General features: G+C 53.1%; 1 protein-coding gene across 5 annotated transcripts in view; it reads left to right on the plus strand.

Moving 5' to 3' along the window:
* Galnt10 (polypeptide N-acetylgalactosaminyltransferase 10) overlaps positions 1-20,226 on the plus strand; it is a 215,344-nt gene that overhangs the window by 182,741 nt on the left and 12,377 nt on the right. For all 5 annotated transcript variants that reach the window (XM_063230683.1, XM_063230681.1, XM_063230684.1 and 2 more), the window contains 4 exons: positions 1,217-1,400; positions 5,690-5,807; positions 15,517-15,624; positions 19,763-19,984. In XM_063230683.1, the coding sequence (XP_063086753.1) occupies positions 1,217-1,400; positions 5,690-5,807; positions 15,517-15,624; positions 19,763-19,984 (632 nt within the window). The remainder of the gene's footprint in view (positions 1-1,216; positions 1,401-5,689; positions 5,808-15,516; positions 15,625-19,762; positions 19,985-20,226) is intronic.

The following is a 20,226-nucleotide window of genomic DNA, read 5'->3' on the forward strand; positions in this document are numbered from 1 at the left end:
AAACCACCTATCACAGCTGTGATGGACATGGACACCTCAATTGAATACACAAATACATGCATTCATGAAATATGAATGAAACACTTATCCCGAAGTCACTTCTCTTGCTGTATCCCTTATCAGCTGGAAGGCACCCTCATATCCGGTACCCTTTCTTTTTTTTTTGGTTCATTACAAACACATATAGTTGATTTCATGACCCACTGATGAGTTGTCTCTTCACTTTAAAAAAAAAAAAGGCAATAATGCTGCTTCTCTCATAGAAGAAAAATCTATATAACTTGGTGAAATCCTGGTCCTGGTAGCTGCTGGTCTGCTCTGGCCTTACACAGCTCCCTGCTGCAAGATTTGAGCTTGACTCCTGGCCCAAAGAAATGCACCCCACTCACACCCAATGGCAGATCATCTGCCCAGCAGCTGACCAGAGCCCCTTGGCTTCAGACAGGACCTCCTGGCAGGAGGAGCACAGAAGGCCAAGCAGAACAAAGCTAGAATGCGTTCGCAGGCTGAGCAGAGAGTGGCTCATATAAAGCCCTTTTTTGTCCCAGGCCTCAAAGGGACCTTCCTTGCTCAAGGCCTTTGTTTACTGTCTTGCGTCACCTAGCCATAGTATTCTGCAGGGCAGTGGTCCACCAGCCTCTGCCTATACATCTGCAGTTTTGGGGGACAGTTCATTGCCTTCTGCAGCTCTGACTGGAAACCTGAGCTGAGCTCTGTACAGGGCCATTCCCTGGCTGCCCACAGCCAGAGGTGCCTGCAGCTGTGAGGGCAGACCGTCTGGGGAACGCAGGTGCCAGCATGCCCAGCTGAGGTGCTTGGGACTGTGAGCCAGGATCCAGACTTGGAAGCCCAGGAAGGCAGGCAGGACCGGAAGAGGAAATCCATCCCCTCCCATTAGCAGGCATCCAGCAGAGCTCCTGGACACACTGCCATATCCATCCTGATGACCCCTGAGGCTGAGCCCCCACCCTATCTCACAGAGGACACTGGGGCTTGGTGCCATCCTTAGTAGAGCTGCCTCAGGACCCTGTCATGGGAGGCAGGTCAGGGATGACATTCCTGGTCCGTCTGGCTCAAAGCCTGCTGTTACCCTTACTCTTTGTGTACTCTTAGACTCAGGGGCTGAGAGAGGTCACCCAAACTGGAGTAGCCGCAGAATGTGGGACTGGATACTTAGTTTCTGCCTCCACTAATGGGCGTGTCTTGGCTGCTTCAGACCGAATCGCCCGCAACCGCAAGACTATCGTGTGCCCGATGATCGACGTGATTGACCACGATGACTTCCGGTATGAGACGCAGGCCGGGGACGCCATGCGGGGTGCTTTTGACTGGGAGATGTACTACAAGCGGATCCCAATCCCCCCAGAACTGCAAAAAGCGGACCCCAGTGACCCATTTGAGTAAGTACAAGTGACCTGGGCACATGGCAGGGTCCGGCCATGACCTCTTTCCAGGATACACACAGCACTCCCTGTCACCACCTCCCCTGGGAGATCTGCACAGAGGGTCCAGGCTCCCGGCCTCCCTCAGTACCAGGTGTCAGATCCCCCACCCAGAACTAGCTCCTTTTCACTTGTCACAGCCTCTGCTCCTGGGCTACCGAGCTGGCCACCTCCGTGTCGATCGCCTCTGTGAAGTCTGCCGTGATCACCAGGAAGGGAATGGTCACTCGCTCTTCCTCTCTCCCTGTCAAGCCTGGGACTCAGTTGTAACCTCATCTTCATCCTGCCCCTGGGACAGGAACAGTGCAGGACACATGTCCCCTGATCCAGTTTAACACCCAGTAACCCCTGGTAGTAAGATTTACTCTTCCCGGTTTGCAGACAGGGACACCAAAGTTCAGGAGGCTAACGTACTCAGGTCACACAGCTGGCAGGTGGCAGGGCAGGTGTGAGGGCGGCTCTGGGCCCCTGCTGCTCCATGGTTCCCTAACCCGCTTTGTGAGTGCTGAAGAAACAGCACTAAGTGTTGAAGAAGTGTTTTACAGCAGAAGTGAGGGGGCGTGGGTGGACCCACAGCATCTTAGGAACAGATGCGTGAAATCTACCGTGAAGGGCTTGACAGCCCCTTGGAATGGGAGACTGAGGCCCCAGGAAGAGGAGGGCTTGCCCCCGGGTACCCCAGCACGAGTAGCAGCCCCTCTCTGGTCTCCTGCTATTCCTCAGCAGTTCATTCCCCAGAGCTGTTAAAAAGACCATGGCTATAAGCCCCTGGCCGGGCTCTCTGGCTGGGTTTGTTCCCAAAGCTGCTGTGCTTACCATAAACTTAGCAGTTTATAACCGCCATTGAAGATCTGATGTTCAGAACTCTAAAAGGAGTTTGCTGTGTGTCCCCCTCCCAAACGCTCTCAGGGAGAATCCATCCCCTTGTTTCTCCCAAGAGGATGCTCACAGTCCTTGGCTCTTCTCCGCAGCCTCAAAGCCAGAAGCGTGGTGTCCTCCCCTCTCTCTCCCTCTCCCTCTTGCACACCTTTGCTTTCATCATCTCATTTCCTCTTTTCCTGACTCTCCTGCCCTCTACTCCCATCATAAGCCCATGTGATGATTCCCATCACATGTGACTACCCTGGGCTCCCCAGGCACCCCCATTTCAAGATCCAAAACCTGAACCACATCTGCAAAGTCTCTTCTGCCATATGAAGCCTGTATGCATAGGTTCCAGGGCTCAGGACATGGACATTTTCAGAGGGCCACTCCTGCCTCACCACAACTGATTCCTGAGTGAACCCCAATTTCTCTGTACCTTCCCATTCCAGCTGACAAAGGGAGCCATTGGTGGCTCAGCCTTCTTCACGTGCACTGTGCACATCCAGGGCTGCTGAAGGGAGCCCCTGATGCTGCGGGTGCACAAGGGGGAAAAGCTGGGCTTCTTCGTGGGAATGGTGGGTGTCCAGGTGATAGGCACCATGGAGCAGACTCCATGAGTTTCTTCAGCCAATGACATATAAGCTGGCTTCTCCCTGCCTCCTTCATCGCAAGACAGTCACTCACTGCTGGTCTGGAGACAGGAGTTAGCCAAGACGACATAGTGCCGTCAGCCCCTGTCTGTCTGTTTGAGAATCAATCCTCAATTGACCTGAGTTCTGGGACAATAAGACAAACAGAAGGAGGAACTAACCCTTGGCCTGAGGTAGAAAGCAATTTCAACTAACCTTATTGGGCAGGAATCTTATGGCAGAGTCCCCCATCTGACTTCTGCTGACCCTGCAGTTCGGAGAGGAAATGAGACTTGCCCAAAGTGATCCAGTAGCAGAGGCTGAGGTCGGAATGGGCAGCCCCAGAAAATGGAATTCTCAGGGCCACCAAGAGGTAATCAGAGCCCCGCTTCAGGGCTGGAGGTGTAGTTCAGGGGTGGTGCAGGAACTGTGACAGTCTCGAGAGTCAAAAGGAACCCGAAGGATGCGTCTTGACCCCTTCGTTCCTGTTGCCCAGTGAGGAAAGGGTGAGTCTGCTTCATGTGACTGGCCAGTAGCAGTGTCCCTCCCAGCCCGTGTCTCAGAAGCTCAGTCTCCTCATCTGGATTCTTAGACCTGGGCCTCACCCTACAGTGGTGTCTCTCTAGCCTGGGTGTACATTGGCATCATCAGGGAGCTTGTTAAAAACTCCCAGGCCCACACCTCCAGCCAAGAAACCCAAAACCTCACACTCTGCAGAAGATAAACAGGATACGCGTGGCACTTGCAATGGTGGATACTTACGGAAATGTTCTGGCACCGTGAGGCAGGAAGTGTGGCTGCCTCCCCTTGTGTAGACGGGACTCAGGCTCCAAGACTGAATCACCCCTGAACTATACAACTCACCGATTTTATTCTTTTTTTGTTTTAAAGTAAACATATAAGAACATATACATATCACTCAAGCCATATATGCAATTGTAAGCTTCCTGGTGGCCACATTAAAAAAGAGAGAGACAGAAAAGAGCTGGGGTGTAGCTCAGTGATAGAACACTTGCCTACAAGGCCCTGGGTCAATCCCCAGCACACCCTAAAAAAAAATAAAAGGTAACATTCATAATATATTTCATTGAAACAAGCATATCTAAGTATTATTTAACCTGCTACCTACACTGACATTCCAGGTGAGTTCTTTTAGACTCCTGTCTTCATGCCTCACGTGTGTATTTTACACACAACACGTGTCCACTGGGACCTGTCCCATTTTAGGTGCTGGCATCACCTGTGACCAGTGGCTACAGTTATATATTCCATCTCGGTGGCACAGCAGGTTGAGGAGAACAGAGACTGGAGTACGGATGCCCCAGTTTCTGATCCTTTCTCCTGTCCCCCTGTCCTCCATTGTGTCTTCCTGGCAGAAAGCCAGGCATCCTGGAGGTGAGGGGTGGGTATGGACTGTGGCCTAGAGGACAGGCTCTGGCCACCACCCTGGCTGCCGTGGACCCTGGAGCAAGGTGCCAGCTTCACACATGCAACTCGAGGGTGACAGCTGTGAGCCCTGCCCCATGAGGTTAAGGTGAGGAGTGAGTTCATCTTATTGATAAAAGTTCAGCTTAGCGCCTGCTGTCTTCCAGCCCTGTTAATATTCAAGGGCTCCCCTTTTCCAGAAGGCTGCTCCTGTGCTCTGAGGACCCATCTGTCCGGGAGCCAGCTGGCCTGTGGGTTAAATGAGCTCTGTGGCATCGACATACTTACCACACATTCGCCACTGCATGAGCCGGGAGGACAGTGGGGCTGCTGATGGATGTCCCGGCTCGGCATTTTGCAGTGGAGCCTGGCCCGGCCATTCACAGATCTGCACGCAGCAGATACTGCTCAGGTCCTCTCTGGCCTGGCCCTGTGTAAGCCCAGTAGGAGCAGCATGGCATCCCCTGGGACTTTGCATGACCATGCTGGCTTCCTGTCCCCCAGGTTCCCTCCATTTGTCCTCGTTGTGCCCTGCCTCTATTTCCCCTCTTGGGTGCCTTCCCTCGTCCAGATGCTCTGGAATGCTGTTTCCTGTGTGCATCCTCCCTGGCCCCGCCCTGCCTCGTTCCTCACCCCCACAGCTGGGGGCATGCACACTCCCTTCACATTCCCATAGCACCCCTTCCGTCACCCCAGAGGCCCTGGTCACACTCCTGACCTTCCGGGTCCTCCGCCCTGAGGCAGCTGTCTTACTACACGGCATGCCCGGCAGGACAGCGTCCCCAGCACCTGCCTCGCAGTGCCACTCAGTGAATGATGAACAAGCCAGAGCTAAAGGGCAGAGGACACCTGGCCTCTCGGCCTCCCTGAAAGCACAGCGGTGCTGGCTGCTTCTGTAAACCCACAGCAGAGCGAGTGTCCATGCTGGGTTACCGCACGTGGATCATCAGCGGAATGCACTGAGAATCAGATTCCCAAGGCTCCATCCCCAGAGCTGATTTCAGGCTAGCAAGGGCCTAGCGCAGAATATGGCTTTTCATCTAAGAGATCTGCAGCAGGCAGGCCTGGAGACCCCTGGTTCGGACCATTTAACCAGAAGGGAAATGATAATGAAAGCCAAGGAGAAAAGTACTACTGTCAGGTGTCACGAGTATTCCCAGGCTTTGATCCTCTGAGTGAACTTTGAGTCCATGTGCTGAAGAGAAATGGTGGGCAGGAAGGAGGAAAGCTGGTCTTGAAGCGCCAGGTAAAACTCAGCTGAGTGCTTGGGACAGCGTGGAGCCACGGAGCCATCAGATCTGTGTCCTCACGCCTGCTCTTCTCTGACAGGTCCCCCGTGATGGCCGGCGGGCTGTTCGCTGTGGACCGGAAGTGGTTCTGGGAGCTGGGCGGGTACGACCCTGGCCTGGAGATCTGGGGTGGAGAGCAGTATGAAATCTCCTTCAAGGTGAGCGGTGCCCCGGGACCCCTTTCTTCCGGTCACAGCCTTATAGCCACAGCCTTGTAGCAGCTGGCCTGCTGCCCACCTACCCTGAGCCTGGGAGGAATGGAAGAATTCGGGGCCTGTATCTTCAGGACCAGCAGGCCGTGAACACGCACTTGTGTGTGTGTGTGTGTGTGTGTGTGTGTGTGTGTGTGTGTGCAGGTATGTGTGTGTATGTGTGTGTGCATGTGTGTGCATGTGTGTGTATGCAGGTGTGTGTGTGTGTGTGTGTGTGTGTGCGCGCGTGTGTGGCGAAGGTGGCAGCATCATGGAGGGCACCAAGGTTGCCTTGACCGTAGCTCTTCCCAGCTTGTGCCTCGCCTCCCTCCTTAAGATGCTGGAACAGGAGCAGCCTCACTCCCGGTCAAGGCCGTGTGTCTGTGAGGGAGAGGCCAGCAAGACCGTCCTGAGGAGAGGAGCCAGGAAGGCGGACAGGATGCTGCAGAAATGCTCTCTCAGAGCGGCTGTAGGGTCTCAGGTTCGCGTCGGCCTCTCTGGCTCCTGGCCGCCCCTCTCAGGGCTCCCCTGTCCCGCCTTACTGCAGGAGTCTGACACAGACTGCAGTGGGTAAAAGCTGCAGTGGTGGAGTCAGGAGGACCTGGGTTCAAGCCCCAGCCTCTCTCCATAGCTGTCTGAGCTCAGACACGTTCAGCTGGCTCTCCAGGCTCTCTCCTCACCTGAAGTAAAGGAGTAATGTTACTGCCTACCTTCAGTACTAATGTGAGGATCAAATGAAGTCACATTTGGGAAGCACTCAGGCCGGCGACTCGCTATTGGTAGACACCAAGAGTGAGTGAGGCAGTGTTCACTCTGACCTGTTTGTGCGGCACAGGGCTCTGGAAGCTTTCTGACAGTCATGGGAAAGGGTTAGCCTTGAACACCCAAACTCGAGTCCACAGTCAGCTCTTTATGGAATGCTGCCGTGTGCAGGGCTGGTGAGGAGCTGGCTAGCTTGTCCTGGGTCCTGTGGGCCACCACAGCCAGCTTCCAGCATGTTCAGTGTGGCCGATGGCCAGCCTGCAAGGGCGGGCTAGCACCATCCCTGTGCCTGCTTCCAGAACACCTAGCGCCATCCTCCCTGAGCTCAGAGCAAGGGCCTGTGCTCAGATGTGGGAAGGAAGGCTTCGGTCCTCGCTCCTCCTCTTCTGCTGTATCCTGGACAAGGAATCTTCACCACACCAAGCCACAGTTTCCACTTCCATAAAATGGGTCCAGTGATACTTCAACCCTCACAGAGTTGCTTCCAAGGTCAAATAAATATTTTTAATAAATACCCTCAAGTTTATTAACATTAGCAATTCTTGTATTATCTACAATACTGAATGATACAGAACAGGGAGTTCAGGACTAGGAGACACCAATTCTTGATTCACAAAGCAAGTAACCACCAGAAATTCCACTGAAACAGTCCTCTGGTTTAAAAGGCAGACCACATCTGTTTTCACTTCCAGGACTCTGAAATGCTCCCTTGTGAGGACACCAGCACCCAAATAAGAGTAACACTTAAAAAATTTTTAACAGCCACAAAGGCATGAGCACCGGCCAGATGCCGGCTATAAACAGCAGCACCCTGCCCTGTGCCCACTAGAGTCCATCCTGGACCAGAACTGACAGGACAGTGTACCAAGCCCGCATGCCTGATGGCCTGCTCAGTCCTCACAGGGCCTCACTGTTACACCCATTTCACAGGAAAGCAAGTAAGGCTGTGAACACATGGAAGTAGCTGAAGCCCAGCCTCCTGACTCTAAAGCCCAGTGCTGTCACCAGCTGGGTTTCATGGGCCTCTGTGGGAACATCTGAGGAGAGCGGCTGCGAAGGCAGAGGGCCTAAGATACCGGCTGCAGTCACTGAGGCTTTCTTGTCCGTTTTCGGTTCTCGCTGGGGTTCTTCCCAGGCTCCGGGGATTCTGCAGTCTCTCAGGGAATGGGTCAGAAACAGCACCTGGGGCTCCCCTCCCAGCCACCCTGGCCCACTGCTGGGAGCTGCCTGCATTCCGTGAGGAAATGCATCCCAAGCTGCATCCGAGCTTTTCAGAAGAGTAGCAATCGATGAGTGATGTCTGCTAGGGGTGCGGGTTTGGTGAGGGGTGGCACAAAGGTCATTTATTTCCATGTCAGACCCACAGAATCTGGTTTTCCAGCTAACCATTCCATGGGTACAGTGAAATCGCCCCCATGGAATCTGAAGAGTTTGAACTCTATAGCTCCCCCAGTCTGTCTATGAACATGGATTTAAGAGGCATGCTTTTAAGTTTATTCCCAGATGAGGGTATGAGTTCATGCGAGGACCTAAGCATCAGTAAGATAGGGGTCATCTTGTGTTCATTCACTGAAGTCCTGAGGATTGCCTGACACAGAAGCACATCTGTGTCCAGCGAATACCCAGAGCAGCTATGTTGCTGGCCAGCGCCTTGGTCTGAGCTCCTTGGTCTGATGTCCCTGCCGAAACTCCTCTAGGGAGAGCAGGGGACAGAGAAGGACCTGCACAGCGGGATCTCCAAACCCAGAATGACTTTATTCCATGTGTCCCCAAAGCCCGTCTAATGCTGCTCGTCAGGCAGTTACGGCAGAACCAATGGCATTTTCCTACACATTTACAAAGGACTTGATCCTGAAGCCATATTGGGCGTCCCTCATTCCAGAGAGGGAAGGAGGCTGGCTTGAGTCTGGCTGTGTCTGTTACTCTCAACCAGAAATGAGCCAGTGTCGGTGGAGGCTCCTAGGTCTGGCTCTCTCGCTCTTCTGTCTTTGACAGCACAAGTTCCAGGAGCCAGCAACAGCCCATCCGCCAGTGTGTGGTGTCCTGGCCCCTGGGGCAGCCCTGTGCCCAGCAGCAGCTCCCTCTGAAGCACAGGTCCTGTGTTTCAGCCTCAGCCGCCATGCACTAAGGCCAGGTCTGCCCTGATTCATCTCTGCTGAGCTCCCTGCTCTTCTTAGTGACAGAGAAAAGAGACAGCTCTGCAAAGCACAAGCATACTCCCAAAATTAAGATAAATTGATAGACGCCGTCAGGGCTGATGTATTAATAATGTGGTCCTGATTGCAGACCAGGGTGTCTGTCCCAATGGGAAACCCCCATGAAACATGTTCCAAAGACTCTGAAAGTTCTAGAAGAATCATCAGCTCTTCCCCCTCCCCACACACTGCTCTGAGCAGAGCTTTTGTTCCTGAAAGACAGAGTCACACTGTCACAGTTTGCGGCTCAGGGGTTAGTGTCCTGGTGAGTGACTAGATCTGGACCTTGGTGGCCTGGCCTCCCACTACCCTCAGGAGCCGGCCATGGTTCATCTGTCCACCTTTGCCCTTTCCTCCTACATTATGGCATAGGAGGTCAAGGTGAGCTGAACCCAGGTCAGTCAGACAAAAAGCCAGAGCTGATGGACACTCATCTAGAATTCCAGGGTACATATAACAGGCTGGATTAAGGGACTAACTCAGGGCGTGGTCTCACTCAGTCCCTTGGTACTGCTGTCATCTGAGCCAGTGTCGCTCTCAGAGAGGCCTCAGTGGAAAGCCCCCTTTCTTGTTGTCCTGTCCTGCAGGAGGCTCCAGAGGAGTCTACTTGGCTTGCTAGTCCCTTGGCCTCCCTGAGCTGCCTTCTCCTTGGCCAGGCACAGGCATGCCCATCCTGGAGCCAGGAGAGTGGGCAATGGCTGCTTCCCCCACAGAAAATCTAGATACTGTGCTCAGAGAGGGAAGCCCCCACTGTCCAGCCATGGTCTGTCCACAACCCCCAGACTCAAGCCGGTCTTCTGTGCTCCCTAAAATCCCTCCAAAGTCTAGCTCACCTCACTTGCCCTCCCAGCCTCAGCTCATGCAGGGGCTCTCCGGGAGGCTCAGTCTTGCCTGAGTCCCTGTGCTGCCTGGGGACCACCACATCCCCACATCCCCAGCATGGCTCTCATACCCCATGATGATGCCATCTGAGGACCCACATCTCTTCCCGCTGGGTTCTCAGCTCCCCAGAGGCAGGAATGGGTCCTGTCTGGCCCTGGGCCCCTGGTCTCTGGCTGGTGCAGATGTTTAAGTACAGAGGCTCCGCCTCTCCTTACGATGTGGGTGTATTTCCCATAAACGTGCTGTAGATTACGATATCGGAAGTCAGAAATACCTTTAGCCCACCTAACCTCCTGAAGACCCTCGCTTCCCGACACAGTTCCCGGAGAGGATCCACCAGTCCCTCTAGTGATCACAGGCTGACCGTGTCCCTGCCGCAGCTCTCTGCTGCTTCATCGTGCTGAGAAAGGATCACAATTCAAACCTTGGTTTCTACTGGATGTCATTTTGCACCATCATAAAGTCAGAAAATGCCAGGTCGAAGCATCAGCACTTGGGGACTGCCATCACTGTTAGTGACAAAACTGCCAACTGAGGGCTCTGCACTGCTGCGCTGCCTGCCCTGGACTCCCAGCACCACCTTCCTGGGCTGGTGTGTGTGGTGGGCAGGGCTGGGCTTCCTCTCTGGGCTCCATCCAACCACCTGGAGGCCACGAGCCAACCCCTCCCTTTGGCCTCCCCAACACATACCCAGCTGTGCCACGGTGGTATAACTCTTCCCCACAGGACAGGACGGAGTAACGTGCTGTGGAGAAAGCCCCTGGGCTCACACAGCTGTGTCAGCTGGTCTGGGTTAGAAGGGACAGATGAGCAGAAAGGGGCTGCACCGTGTCCCTGGGAGGTGATGCTGAGGACGTCTTCACCTAAGGGACACACAGGAAGTACTAAGCAGAACCACGTGATCTGACTGGTATGGGGAAGATGTGGGCCCTGGGGCAGAGCAAGCGTTGGGTCTTTTGTAAATAGCTATTTAGTAAAAGCCATTACATTTCTGAGCAAGCTCATTCTTCCATCTAAAATCCCACGCCCAGCAGTTTGTCCAAGAGGGACAGCGCCCGGATGAGGAAAGATGCAGGTACAAGCTGTGTACCGGGGCAGACTTGAAATGAGGCAGGATTAGATGAGAGCCAAGTGCATTTACTCAGGGAATGAGCATCTAAACAGTGGAATATTAGGTAAAAGAAGTTAGACACTTCCAAAATTAAACTTCAAAAGATGAGTGAGAAATTGAGACTTCATAGTTTTTTTAAATATGAGGAGGTCTGGGGTTGTAGCTCAGTAGTGACTCAAACAACAGATTTGATCCTAGCACCACAAGAAAAGGAACAAATAAATAACAGTAAACATTGTAAATACAAAGGAGATGCTTAAAACACCCTCGGACCAACCGATGTTCACTGAGGCCTCAGGCTTGCTCATGTGCAAGGCCCTGCATCCAGCACTGTGTCACTTAACCCTCGTGGTGCACTCCAGGCGGGGCTGCCCCCTTCCCCTCTCTGCAGGTGAGGAACAGAGGCTTAGGTGACACCCAGACCCCAGAGACTTCTGTCCCTAGCTGCCACTGCAAGTGAGGGGCTGCAGGGTACAGCTGTGCTTGCCACCCCCTGTGTGTCTGCAGCACTATAGACCTGCATTCCTCCTATAACTGGAGCAAGTCAAGGTGTCTTCTGAGAAAGAGGCGCTCAACCAGTGGTGACTGTTGGGGTCATCACCCTCCTGTTAGGTAAAGAGGCAGAGCAGCAGGAGATCAAGGACATGGGCCAGGGTCCCAGTGCAAGCTCCAGAGCCAGGTGCTGGGTGGCCCTTGGAAAGCGGCTTTCCATCTCTGGATTCTTCACCTGTAAAATGGGGTTGGATAACATTCTTATGCAGTGCAGTTGTGAGCATGGTATTAGTCAGAAGCTCAGCCCTGTGCCTGGAACACAAGAAGTGGTGACAAACCGCAGCTGTAAGTGGCAGCACCCTTGTGGCTTCTAGGAGACAACGTGGAAAGAGCTTGGAGACTGGCGGGACAGGCAGAGGCCATGGCTCTGGACCAGCTGTGTGAACCTTTGGATTCTCTGCCCATTCTGAGAGTGTTTATTTCCTCATCTCCAAAGGGGCAAAGATAATCCAGTTGTCACTGTTTCAGCAGTGACACAGCGTGGCTCCTGCACAGACAGCACATCCTGCAGGTCAGGAGCTCTCTGGCAGTGGCCAGGTTGCACTCAGACTGCTGAGTCAGAACCCTGGGGTAGGTTTAAGGCTCGCATCAGCTGTGCAGAATGGGCTGGGTCTGCTGTACAGCTGTGGGGAGTGAGCAGGTCTGGTGCCAGGAAGATGCTGGGATTTGGTTTTGCAGGGACAGAGGGAATGGGCAGGCTGACTGACAAGTTGGCTTTGTATTGTTGGGCCAACACTCGGCACCTGGCATGGTCAGTTTCAAAACAAAACTGGCCAGGACCAGGTCACATGTGATTCATGCTTGTACTGGGCTGTGTTAGGCACAGGGAAAAAAAAAGCTAATGGGTCCAAGAGCAGAGAAACAAGGGTCACACAGTTGGCTCTCAGCAGCACCTCACTTGGGCCCAGGGGTGCAGGGAGGTGGGAGGCCACGGGAATGCGAGAGCCCTCTGTTCTTCAGGCAGTGCCAGCTGTTAGAGACCCTGAGGAAGACCAGGCAGGCTCAGAGCTGGGTCCCGGAGAGACAGAGCGAAAGGATGCCTGCTCTGTGGAGGCTGCAGATCTGCCCAGCTCCAGGAGACCCAACCCAGGTTCCATTCGGGTTCTGCCCCACGAGCTGAGCAGCCCTAGAGGGAGGGGCCCTGGTCTCAGTTGCCCCCTCACAGGGCTGCTTCCAGATGCTGTGTTTCCAAGTGAGGCCAGCCCCCTCCTTTTCAGGGTGTAAACACTCAGGAATTGAAATAGTCAGATATTTAGTGCATTAAGCGCATATACACATTTGCTTAAACTCACATTATCTAAAAATGTTTTAATTTAGAAGCAAAATCATTTTTAAAACTAAAATAAAATTGTTCTCATTTTTTTTAAACCAATTGGATCCAGTAACTCTTAGGAACACCCAAAGCTAGAACGGGTGAGGTCACTTCCTGCCGGCCAGGCTTCTTACGCCAAGACCTTCTTGTTCACAGTGACTGACACGGCTTTCCCTTTTCCCTGGAGCAGGTGTCTGGCCTGCGTGCAGTGCCCCACCAACTGTCCCAGGTCCAGCTGAATGGCACAGAGCTCGTGGTGTCCTCCACACTCCCCTCTGCCCTCCGTTCAGCCTCAGCGTGCCCCTAGGAGGGTCCAAGGCGCAGTAACTTTTCCATTTTGCAGATAAGGAAACCAAGGCTCTCTGACTTAACATGCTTAGGGCCTGTGTTAGATCAGACCTCAGGGCTGTCTAGCTCAAGGGCCAAGCGCAGAACCATGCTCCTAGGTGCCTCCTAAGCACATAGGAAGGCCGAATAATTGGTGGTTATTATATTATTCCCTGGGGTGCAGCTGATTAGCATTTGAGCTCCACCAGGGTTCGCAGCAAAGATGCCAGCTGCAAAAGCAGGGCGGAGCTGTGCTGTTCCTGGTCGCTTCCTTCCAGAGTGAGCTGCAGCCCTTGCTTGGCGGGGGTCCCCTCCGCGAAAGGGACAGCCCCCCCCTTCCCCTGGTCCTTTTGTGTTTTCCTAATGCACATCACAGCTCATTTCTTCTCTCCTCAGCTTCAGAGATAAAAGTGAGTGATTGTCTTTTATAGACACCATAATGAAGCCTGTCATCACACAAAAGAAGTTTGCTAATAAAGTAAATCAAAGCAGCCATGAAAATGGATGGGGTGCAGGCTTCTGCAGTTTGCTTTGTACTTGTCTAGTGGCACGGGGCTCCTCGAGAAGACGCCTCCGCCCGCCTTCACTGGGGAGGAGAAGGGCACCAAAGAACAGCCGCAGGACATCTGGAAACTTCAGGCATGACAAAGCTGCAGGGCTCCCAGAGCAGCTGCGCCGTGCAGGGAGAGGGGGCTGCCAGAGCATCAGTCAGCCGGCTCATCCTGTCTCAGTGCCTTGTGTTCGGGGCTAGAGGAAATCCATCCGCTTCCTGCTCTCTGCCATTGGCTGGGCTCTTCCTGCCAGCTAGGGGAGAGAGAGGACTGTGGCCTTGGTAGCCAGACCAAGAATGGTACCCAGTAACTTTACCCCCTGGTCCCATCAGTCTCCTGCTCAGCTGAAAGTTTTATCATCAACTCAATGAAGAACTACTTCCTTTCTCTGAGTCTCAGTTTCCCCATTTGGAACATTGGGCTGCAAAAAAAAAAAAAAAAAAGCTGTGGGGTTTCCAGGAGGTGGCAGGTCTCATCCTGCAGCCATAGATATAACCAGCGTTCGTCAGGTTCCCGGGGCCAGGCACCAAGCCTGGTGCTGCTCATGGCCTGTCTGGAGAGAGGACGGCTTCTGGACAGTGTTCCAGTCATCTCAGGGATCTGACGGCGCTTGGTATGCCTCAGACCTCCCCACAGCTCAGGGTCACCCTGGTTCCTCAGGATCCATCAGGCTGCTGGCCAGGACAGCCAGGGCCAAAGATCCTGCGGTCACAGCACAGGGAGGCTTTGGAAATTGATTGCCGTTTGCACAAAGGAAGGTTCCCCTGGCCAGCAGAACTGGAGAGGCAGCCTCCTTAGCTAATGTGAATTTAATACAGAGTCAGGGAGCTGGATACTGGCCTGCTCCACTGCCCAGAAGACATTCAGAAATAGAGCAGGGTAAGGTGCCCTCCATCCCACACCCGAATGCCCAGCAGTGACCTGCCACACAAAAGGATCACTTCCACATCAATCACTCGGCACAAAGGAAGAGTTATTGTTATGGGATGCTGGCACCTGATCAATATCTCCTGCTTTGAAAATAAACTTCTTGGCTTGGCCTTGACATTAATCTACCATCAGAAGCCCATTATCTCAAGACCAATGTTCTGTTCTATTGACTGGCTCGGTCCTTTTTGCTCCCCCAACATCGGGATGTAATTGCATTTCTCCAGGCAGCACTTCCACTAATTGCAGCCCCACCTGGGAAGCTGGGACGGAATAGCTCTGGGCGCAGCACGGAGACGCAGGAGGCAAGGAGCCTTCGGTGTGAGATGGAGGAGCTCCTGGGACACTAGCTGTTCCACACAGCAGACCTCAGAGCAGGGAGGCAGAGGGACTGCTCAGGAGGAGACCTGCACGGTCACAGAGGCTGCAAAGCCTGGATGCTGCCTCATCCCTTGTCTAGCCCGCGGTTCTGCCTCTGAGGCCAAACTTCTCAATACAGTGGTTCAGAGCTCAGGCTCTGATATCCATTAAAACCAAGTTTTAGGGGCTGGGGATTTAGCTCAGCAGCATAAGCGCCTGCCTGGCAAGTGCGAGGTCATGAGTTCGATCCCCGGTACCAAAAAAAAAGTTTTAAACCAGGCTTGTACAGGCACATGACTGTAATCTCAAGAGCAGAAGCTGAGGCAGGAGGATCTCAAGTTCAAGCCCAAACTAGGCAACTTCGTGAGACCCTGTCTCAAAATACAAGGGCTGGGGACATGGAGGGTCATTGTGAAGACCCTGGGCTCGATCCCCAGCACCGTCTAACACACTAACTTACTGCTTACCGACCCAGTGGCCTCTGCTGAGTCTCTGGGCTTCTCAGCTTCTGCATCTGCAACCCCAAGCACGGCGGTTAGCAGTTGACAGCTGACAGCTGTCATGACAGCCGCTGTCACTGCATCCATCCCCCGTCAGGGGTTCTGTGACATCGCCTGAGTATACTAGAGGACGCTGGCCTTTGAGGGGTGGGTGCACAGGAGGCGGGAACATCTTTTTCTCCTGGCTTCCCCTGCAGGTGTGGATGTGTGGGGGCCGCATGGAGGACATTCCCTGCTCCCGAGTGGGCCACATCTACAGGAAGTACGTGCCCTACAAGGTCCCTGCTGGCGTCAGCCTGGCCCGGGTAAGGTGGTGGCTTTCTAGGGTGGGTGGAGGGAGACAGGGGACTGGGGGCCCAAGCTGATGATCACAGATGTGAGGGTGCACTCCCCCTTTCTCCAAGTGAAACTCCAGGCAGAAGAGCGCAGGCCCCTGCTGTCAGCACTCACTGGCTGTGTGACCTCCAGAAGACTGCACGACACCTCTGGGCCTGTTTCCTCCTTTGGTGAAAGGAAGTGGATTCCTTCCACCTCAGAAGAGTTAGGGAGATGCTGGTGTCCAAGATGGGACACGTGAAAATGACCTTAGTGGCAGGTAGAGGCCCCTTCTGATTTCCACATGTTTAAAGGCAGTGTGTACCAGCACAGCAGACTCAGAATTTCACAGGCATTACCTGGGATAAGCCGGCGTGGATACAAAGCTAGACCAGTCAGCTTTGCTAAGCATGTTAGACTGATATTAACACAGCTGATAGGATGCCTTTGGGAAAGCCTGGCACCAAGTGTTTAAAAGCTCCTAGAGGGAAGGAGAGGTTAATGGGTAAATCTGTCTCCTCTGCACCCTCCCCACCTTCACTGCCAAAAGCCACCGCGTAGAACTATTTCACTGCCCTGAAATGGTTTGCAGCCATCCCGCTCAGACTATACTGACGCCTGGTTCCAAAGAGAAACCTGAGAGCCGGAGATACTGGGTGGGGGCGGCAGGCGGTGCCCTGGGAAAAAACAAATCAGGGGACCCAGGAAGGAGAAACAAAGTGGGGGAGGTCGCCGGCCTGTGGGCGGCCGAGAAGACCCCACCGCATCGCTCACGCCGCTCCGCCCTGCCGAGACGCGCAGAGCAGACCTGGGCTGGCGACTTAGGGCGCCTCGGGCTGCGGAGCCCGCGCGGAGGGAAACGAGGGCCGGCAGCGCGCTCTAGCGGTGGGACTTCCCACGACAGCTCCGGGCCGCCCGCGCGTTCCTCGCCTGTCCTGCCCTGTCCTGTCCCTGTCCTGTCCGGCGAGGCTGCAACCCCTGTCTTCTTAAACCCCTTTGCCTCCCCTGGAACGCCAGAGAGGAAGACAGCGCACCTTCTGGGGAGCCCAAGACTGCGACTTATCTAGCTACAAGGAGATGGGGACCATCCCCGGAGCATCTTTTCTCCGTCCAGAGTTGTCGCTGATGATTTATATTGCTCCGTGATCAAAGAGAAGGAGCACCTCCGCCTCCTGCTTAGTGACCTCCTGATGAATGCAGCGGGGTGATGGCTCACGGTGGGAGTGATTGTTTGTAAACCGCGTCCAGCCAGGCGTCCTGCAAAGCCTTTCATACCTCAGGCTCTGACGCCTTGGTCTGCATGTCGAGAAGAGGCTTGAAATGTGTGACTGCTGGTGATGAGAAAGTGTGCTTCTAAGCCTTACTACGGTTCAGCCTCTCCTCACTGTCTGCACGAGATCCGGGTCTTGAATTTGACTTGAAGAAACCTGATGGTGCCCCAGGCCTCCCCCTAAGTGCCTCTTCCTTGCGCCCTGTGCTCTGTGGGGTTTTACAGTGTAAGTCTGCAGAACAATAAAGGGACTGAGTCCAGCACGCCTCTCCTGCTGCCCTCCGCCCTCATTCAGTGCAGGCCATGTAGAGAACCTGCAGGGCCTTTCTGCTCAGGGTCCCATCTCTGCGACTGAAAAGTCACGGTGATGGGTTTGGTGGGGTCCCTGTGGCCCTCAGAGAGCTGGGTGGAGGGAGGCAGGTGTGCACCTCCGGGGACAGCCAGTCTTGTGCTGTGTGGTAAACTTACTGGTGTCTTTCTTTTCAGCCAGGCATAGTAGAGCACACCTATAATCCCAGCACTGGGGAGGCTGAGGCAGGAGGATGGCCATGAGTTGAAGGCCACCCTGGGCTACATAGCAAAAACCTGTTTCAAAAAACAAGCAAAAGAAGAAAATTTTCTTTTCTCCGCCTCTGGGAAAAGGACCTTAAAAAGCTGTAACAGAAACACACACAAAGTTGATGTGACAGGAGTAGAGACTTTTCCACGGAGCAGGGCCCACTCAGTGGTCCAGGTGCAGCTGGTCTGTGGATAGACCTGAGAGAAATGACTTAATAAGCCCCATCTAGAAAATGCAATGATGCGTTGTTAATTTATTCTTTTAAAGAGTAGGTGATTTCTGTCTGCACTATTTCTGTTTTAGTTTTACTTTTGTTAGTGCCTGTTTGCCTCAAGTAATAATTACATTCATCGTGGAGTGCTGCTGCATGAGCATAACACGATGCATTGTTAATTCAGACAGACAGATGGACGGATGGACAGTGAACTGAAGGACTGAGGTGGGCAGACCAGAAAAGGAGAGGAAACCCTGTGTTTCAGAGGGTGCAGGGACGCACGCTCCTGCAGGCACCACTGTGAACTGGACATGGCCTTGGCCATGTTGCCCTGGTGATGAGAAACTGTCCCTGGATTGTTTTTGAGGTCAGGTTGGACTCTGCAGCACCAGGAAGCGCTAGGAGCTGCACAGAAACACACTGCTTCCCCGTCCCAGAACCACAGCCCACAGACCTGGGCAGCTGGGGATTCATCTGCGTGCAGAGCTCCCTCATGTTCGCTTCTGTCCCCTCTCCTCAGGAGTCTGCGGGATGTTTGTGTGTGAGCTGAGGATGCTTTTACATCTGTGAACATTTGGAAGGAATCACAAGAAGACAACTTTGTGGCACATGAAAAGTTGCTATCCATACAAAGTTACCAGCACATGGTTACATTTGTTATGGTAGTGATAGCTACTTTCTAGCTACATCTTGTCTGCAAAGCCTAAAATGTGTACTGTGGGGCTCTTTGCAGAAAACACTTAGACAGGGGCTGGGGATTTAGCTCAGCGGCATAAGCGCCTGCCTTGCAAGCAGGCAGTCGTGAGTTCGATCCCCAGTACCAATAAAAAGCAAAAAGACAAAAAAAAAAAAGAAAAAAGAAAACACTTAGACGTCTACAGAGCCCTGCCCAACCCCAGCTCCTAGAGCCGGCTTTCACACTTGAGTGTGAATAACTCTGGCAGGTTAGGAGTGAAATTGAAAAGAGGTTGCTTATGATATAGAGCGGGAAGAACTAACTGTGGATGTTGGGGCTCCTGACAATACCCAGGGAATTTCCCCCAACACTGAAGCTGTGCCTAGAGCTCAGCTGACAGAAGTTCTTGCTGGGCTATGTTTACACTGCAGATGAACAAGGAACTTTCATCACAGTTACATGTGAGAATTTGCCCTTCCTCTGCCTCCAAGCCTGTCCACAAACAGGATGTTTCCTCCCCTGCTGCTTCAATTTATCAGTATTAGCACTGTCATTTTCTATTGCTTATCTTTGTGCTTAGCAATAAAAGCCACAACAATGTTCAATCATCATCAAACAGCTACTAGAGATAGAATTACACCTTTTGGTTACAAAAGATATTTTAGTTTACCATGCAACTTGGCAGAACTCTTTTAGCTGAAAATGACAGAAACTGTAATCAAATTGGCTTAACAAAATCGGAAGGTAATGACTCCTATAATAAGAAAGTCCTGAGGTAGCACTGGCTTCAGGTAGGGCTGGATTCAGGTGCTACAGGACCATGTTCTTCAGTCTAGCCCTCAATCTCTGCCTCACTGAGTTTGATTTCATCCTCAGACAGCCAGCAACCATGGCTGACATCTAACCCAACAGATCTTACACAGCAATCCAAGCAGGCGCAGAGCAATTCCCCAAGTAATCTCAGCAGATTGGCACCATGTAGGTCACTGTTACACAGTCCCTGCATCCAGAGATATCTGTATTCATACTAGCTAGGTTGACTTGCATGCCTTTCTCCTAGCCATATGAACTAACAATCACACAACCGAGAACTCCCCGAAGGGAAACAGCTGGGGGCCATCACTGGCATAGAAGGGCATGGAAGATAGGCAGGCTACACAAGAGCTTTCCCCAACTATAAGTCATGGAACCCTAATAACATGCATACATGATAAACTGAAGCAGGCAGCACTGGACCAGGGGTGGGCTCTGCAATTGCGTCATCGGGCTTTGCTCCTCGTAAGCATGGCAGAGTGACTCACACGACCTAGGAAAAGTTGACCCGCTGCCTCGCCCTGCCAGCTTGCACCCCACACCTGGCTGGACACTGCAGCCCCCTGACTGCTCCTCCTCCCTGCTCCCACCCGCAGAACCTGAAGCGCGTGGCGGAGGTGTGGATGGATGATTACGCCGAGTACATTTACCAGCGCCGGCCCGAGTACCGCCACCTCTCGGCTGGGGACGTCGTGGCCCAGAAGAAGCTCCGCAGCTCCCTGAACTGCAAGAGCTTCAAGTGGTTCATGACCAAGATCGCCTGGGACCTGCCCAAGTTCTACCCGCCAGTGGAGCCGCCTGCCGCAGCCTGGGGCGAGGTGAGTATGGTGGTCCTCAGCACCAGAGCGCCGGAGTAGAAAACTGTGTCTTCCTGTTCTCTCCTTAACCTAGTCCTGCTGTTTTTTAAAAAACCTTGCCATCTAACATTCTACATATAGAAATATTAGAGCTTTATTAGCATGAATTTCTCTTTTCATCTTTCTGATATGCAGGGCCAGGTATCTTTTGTTGTTGTTGTTGTTGGGCTTTTTGTTGTTTTTTTTTCCTTTTTGTTTTGCAG

Source organism: Cavia porcellus, unplaced genomic scaffold (genome assembly GCF_034190915.1).
Source record: "Cavia porcellus strain 051 isolate PalLab524CR breed Dunkin Hartley unplaced genomic scaffold, mCavPor4.1 scaffold_19, whole genome shotgun sequence".
Classification (NCBI taxonomy): Eukaryota; Metazoa; Chordata; class Mammalia; order Rodentia; family Caviidae; genus Cavia; species Cavia porcellus.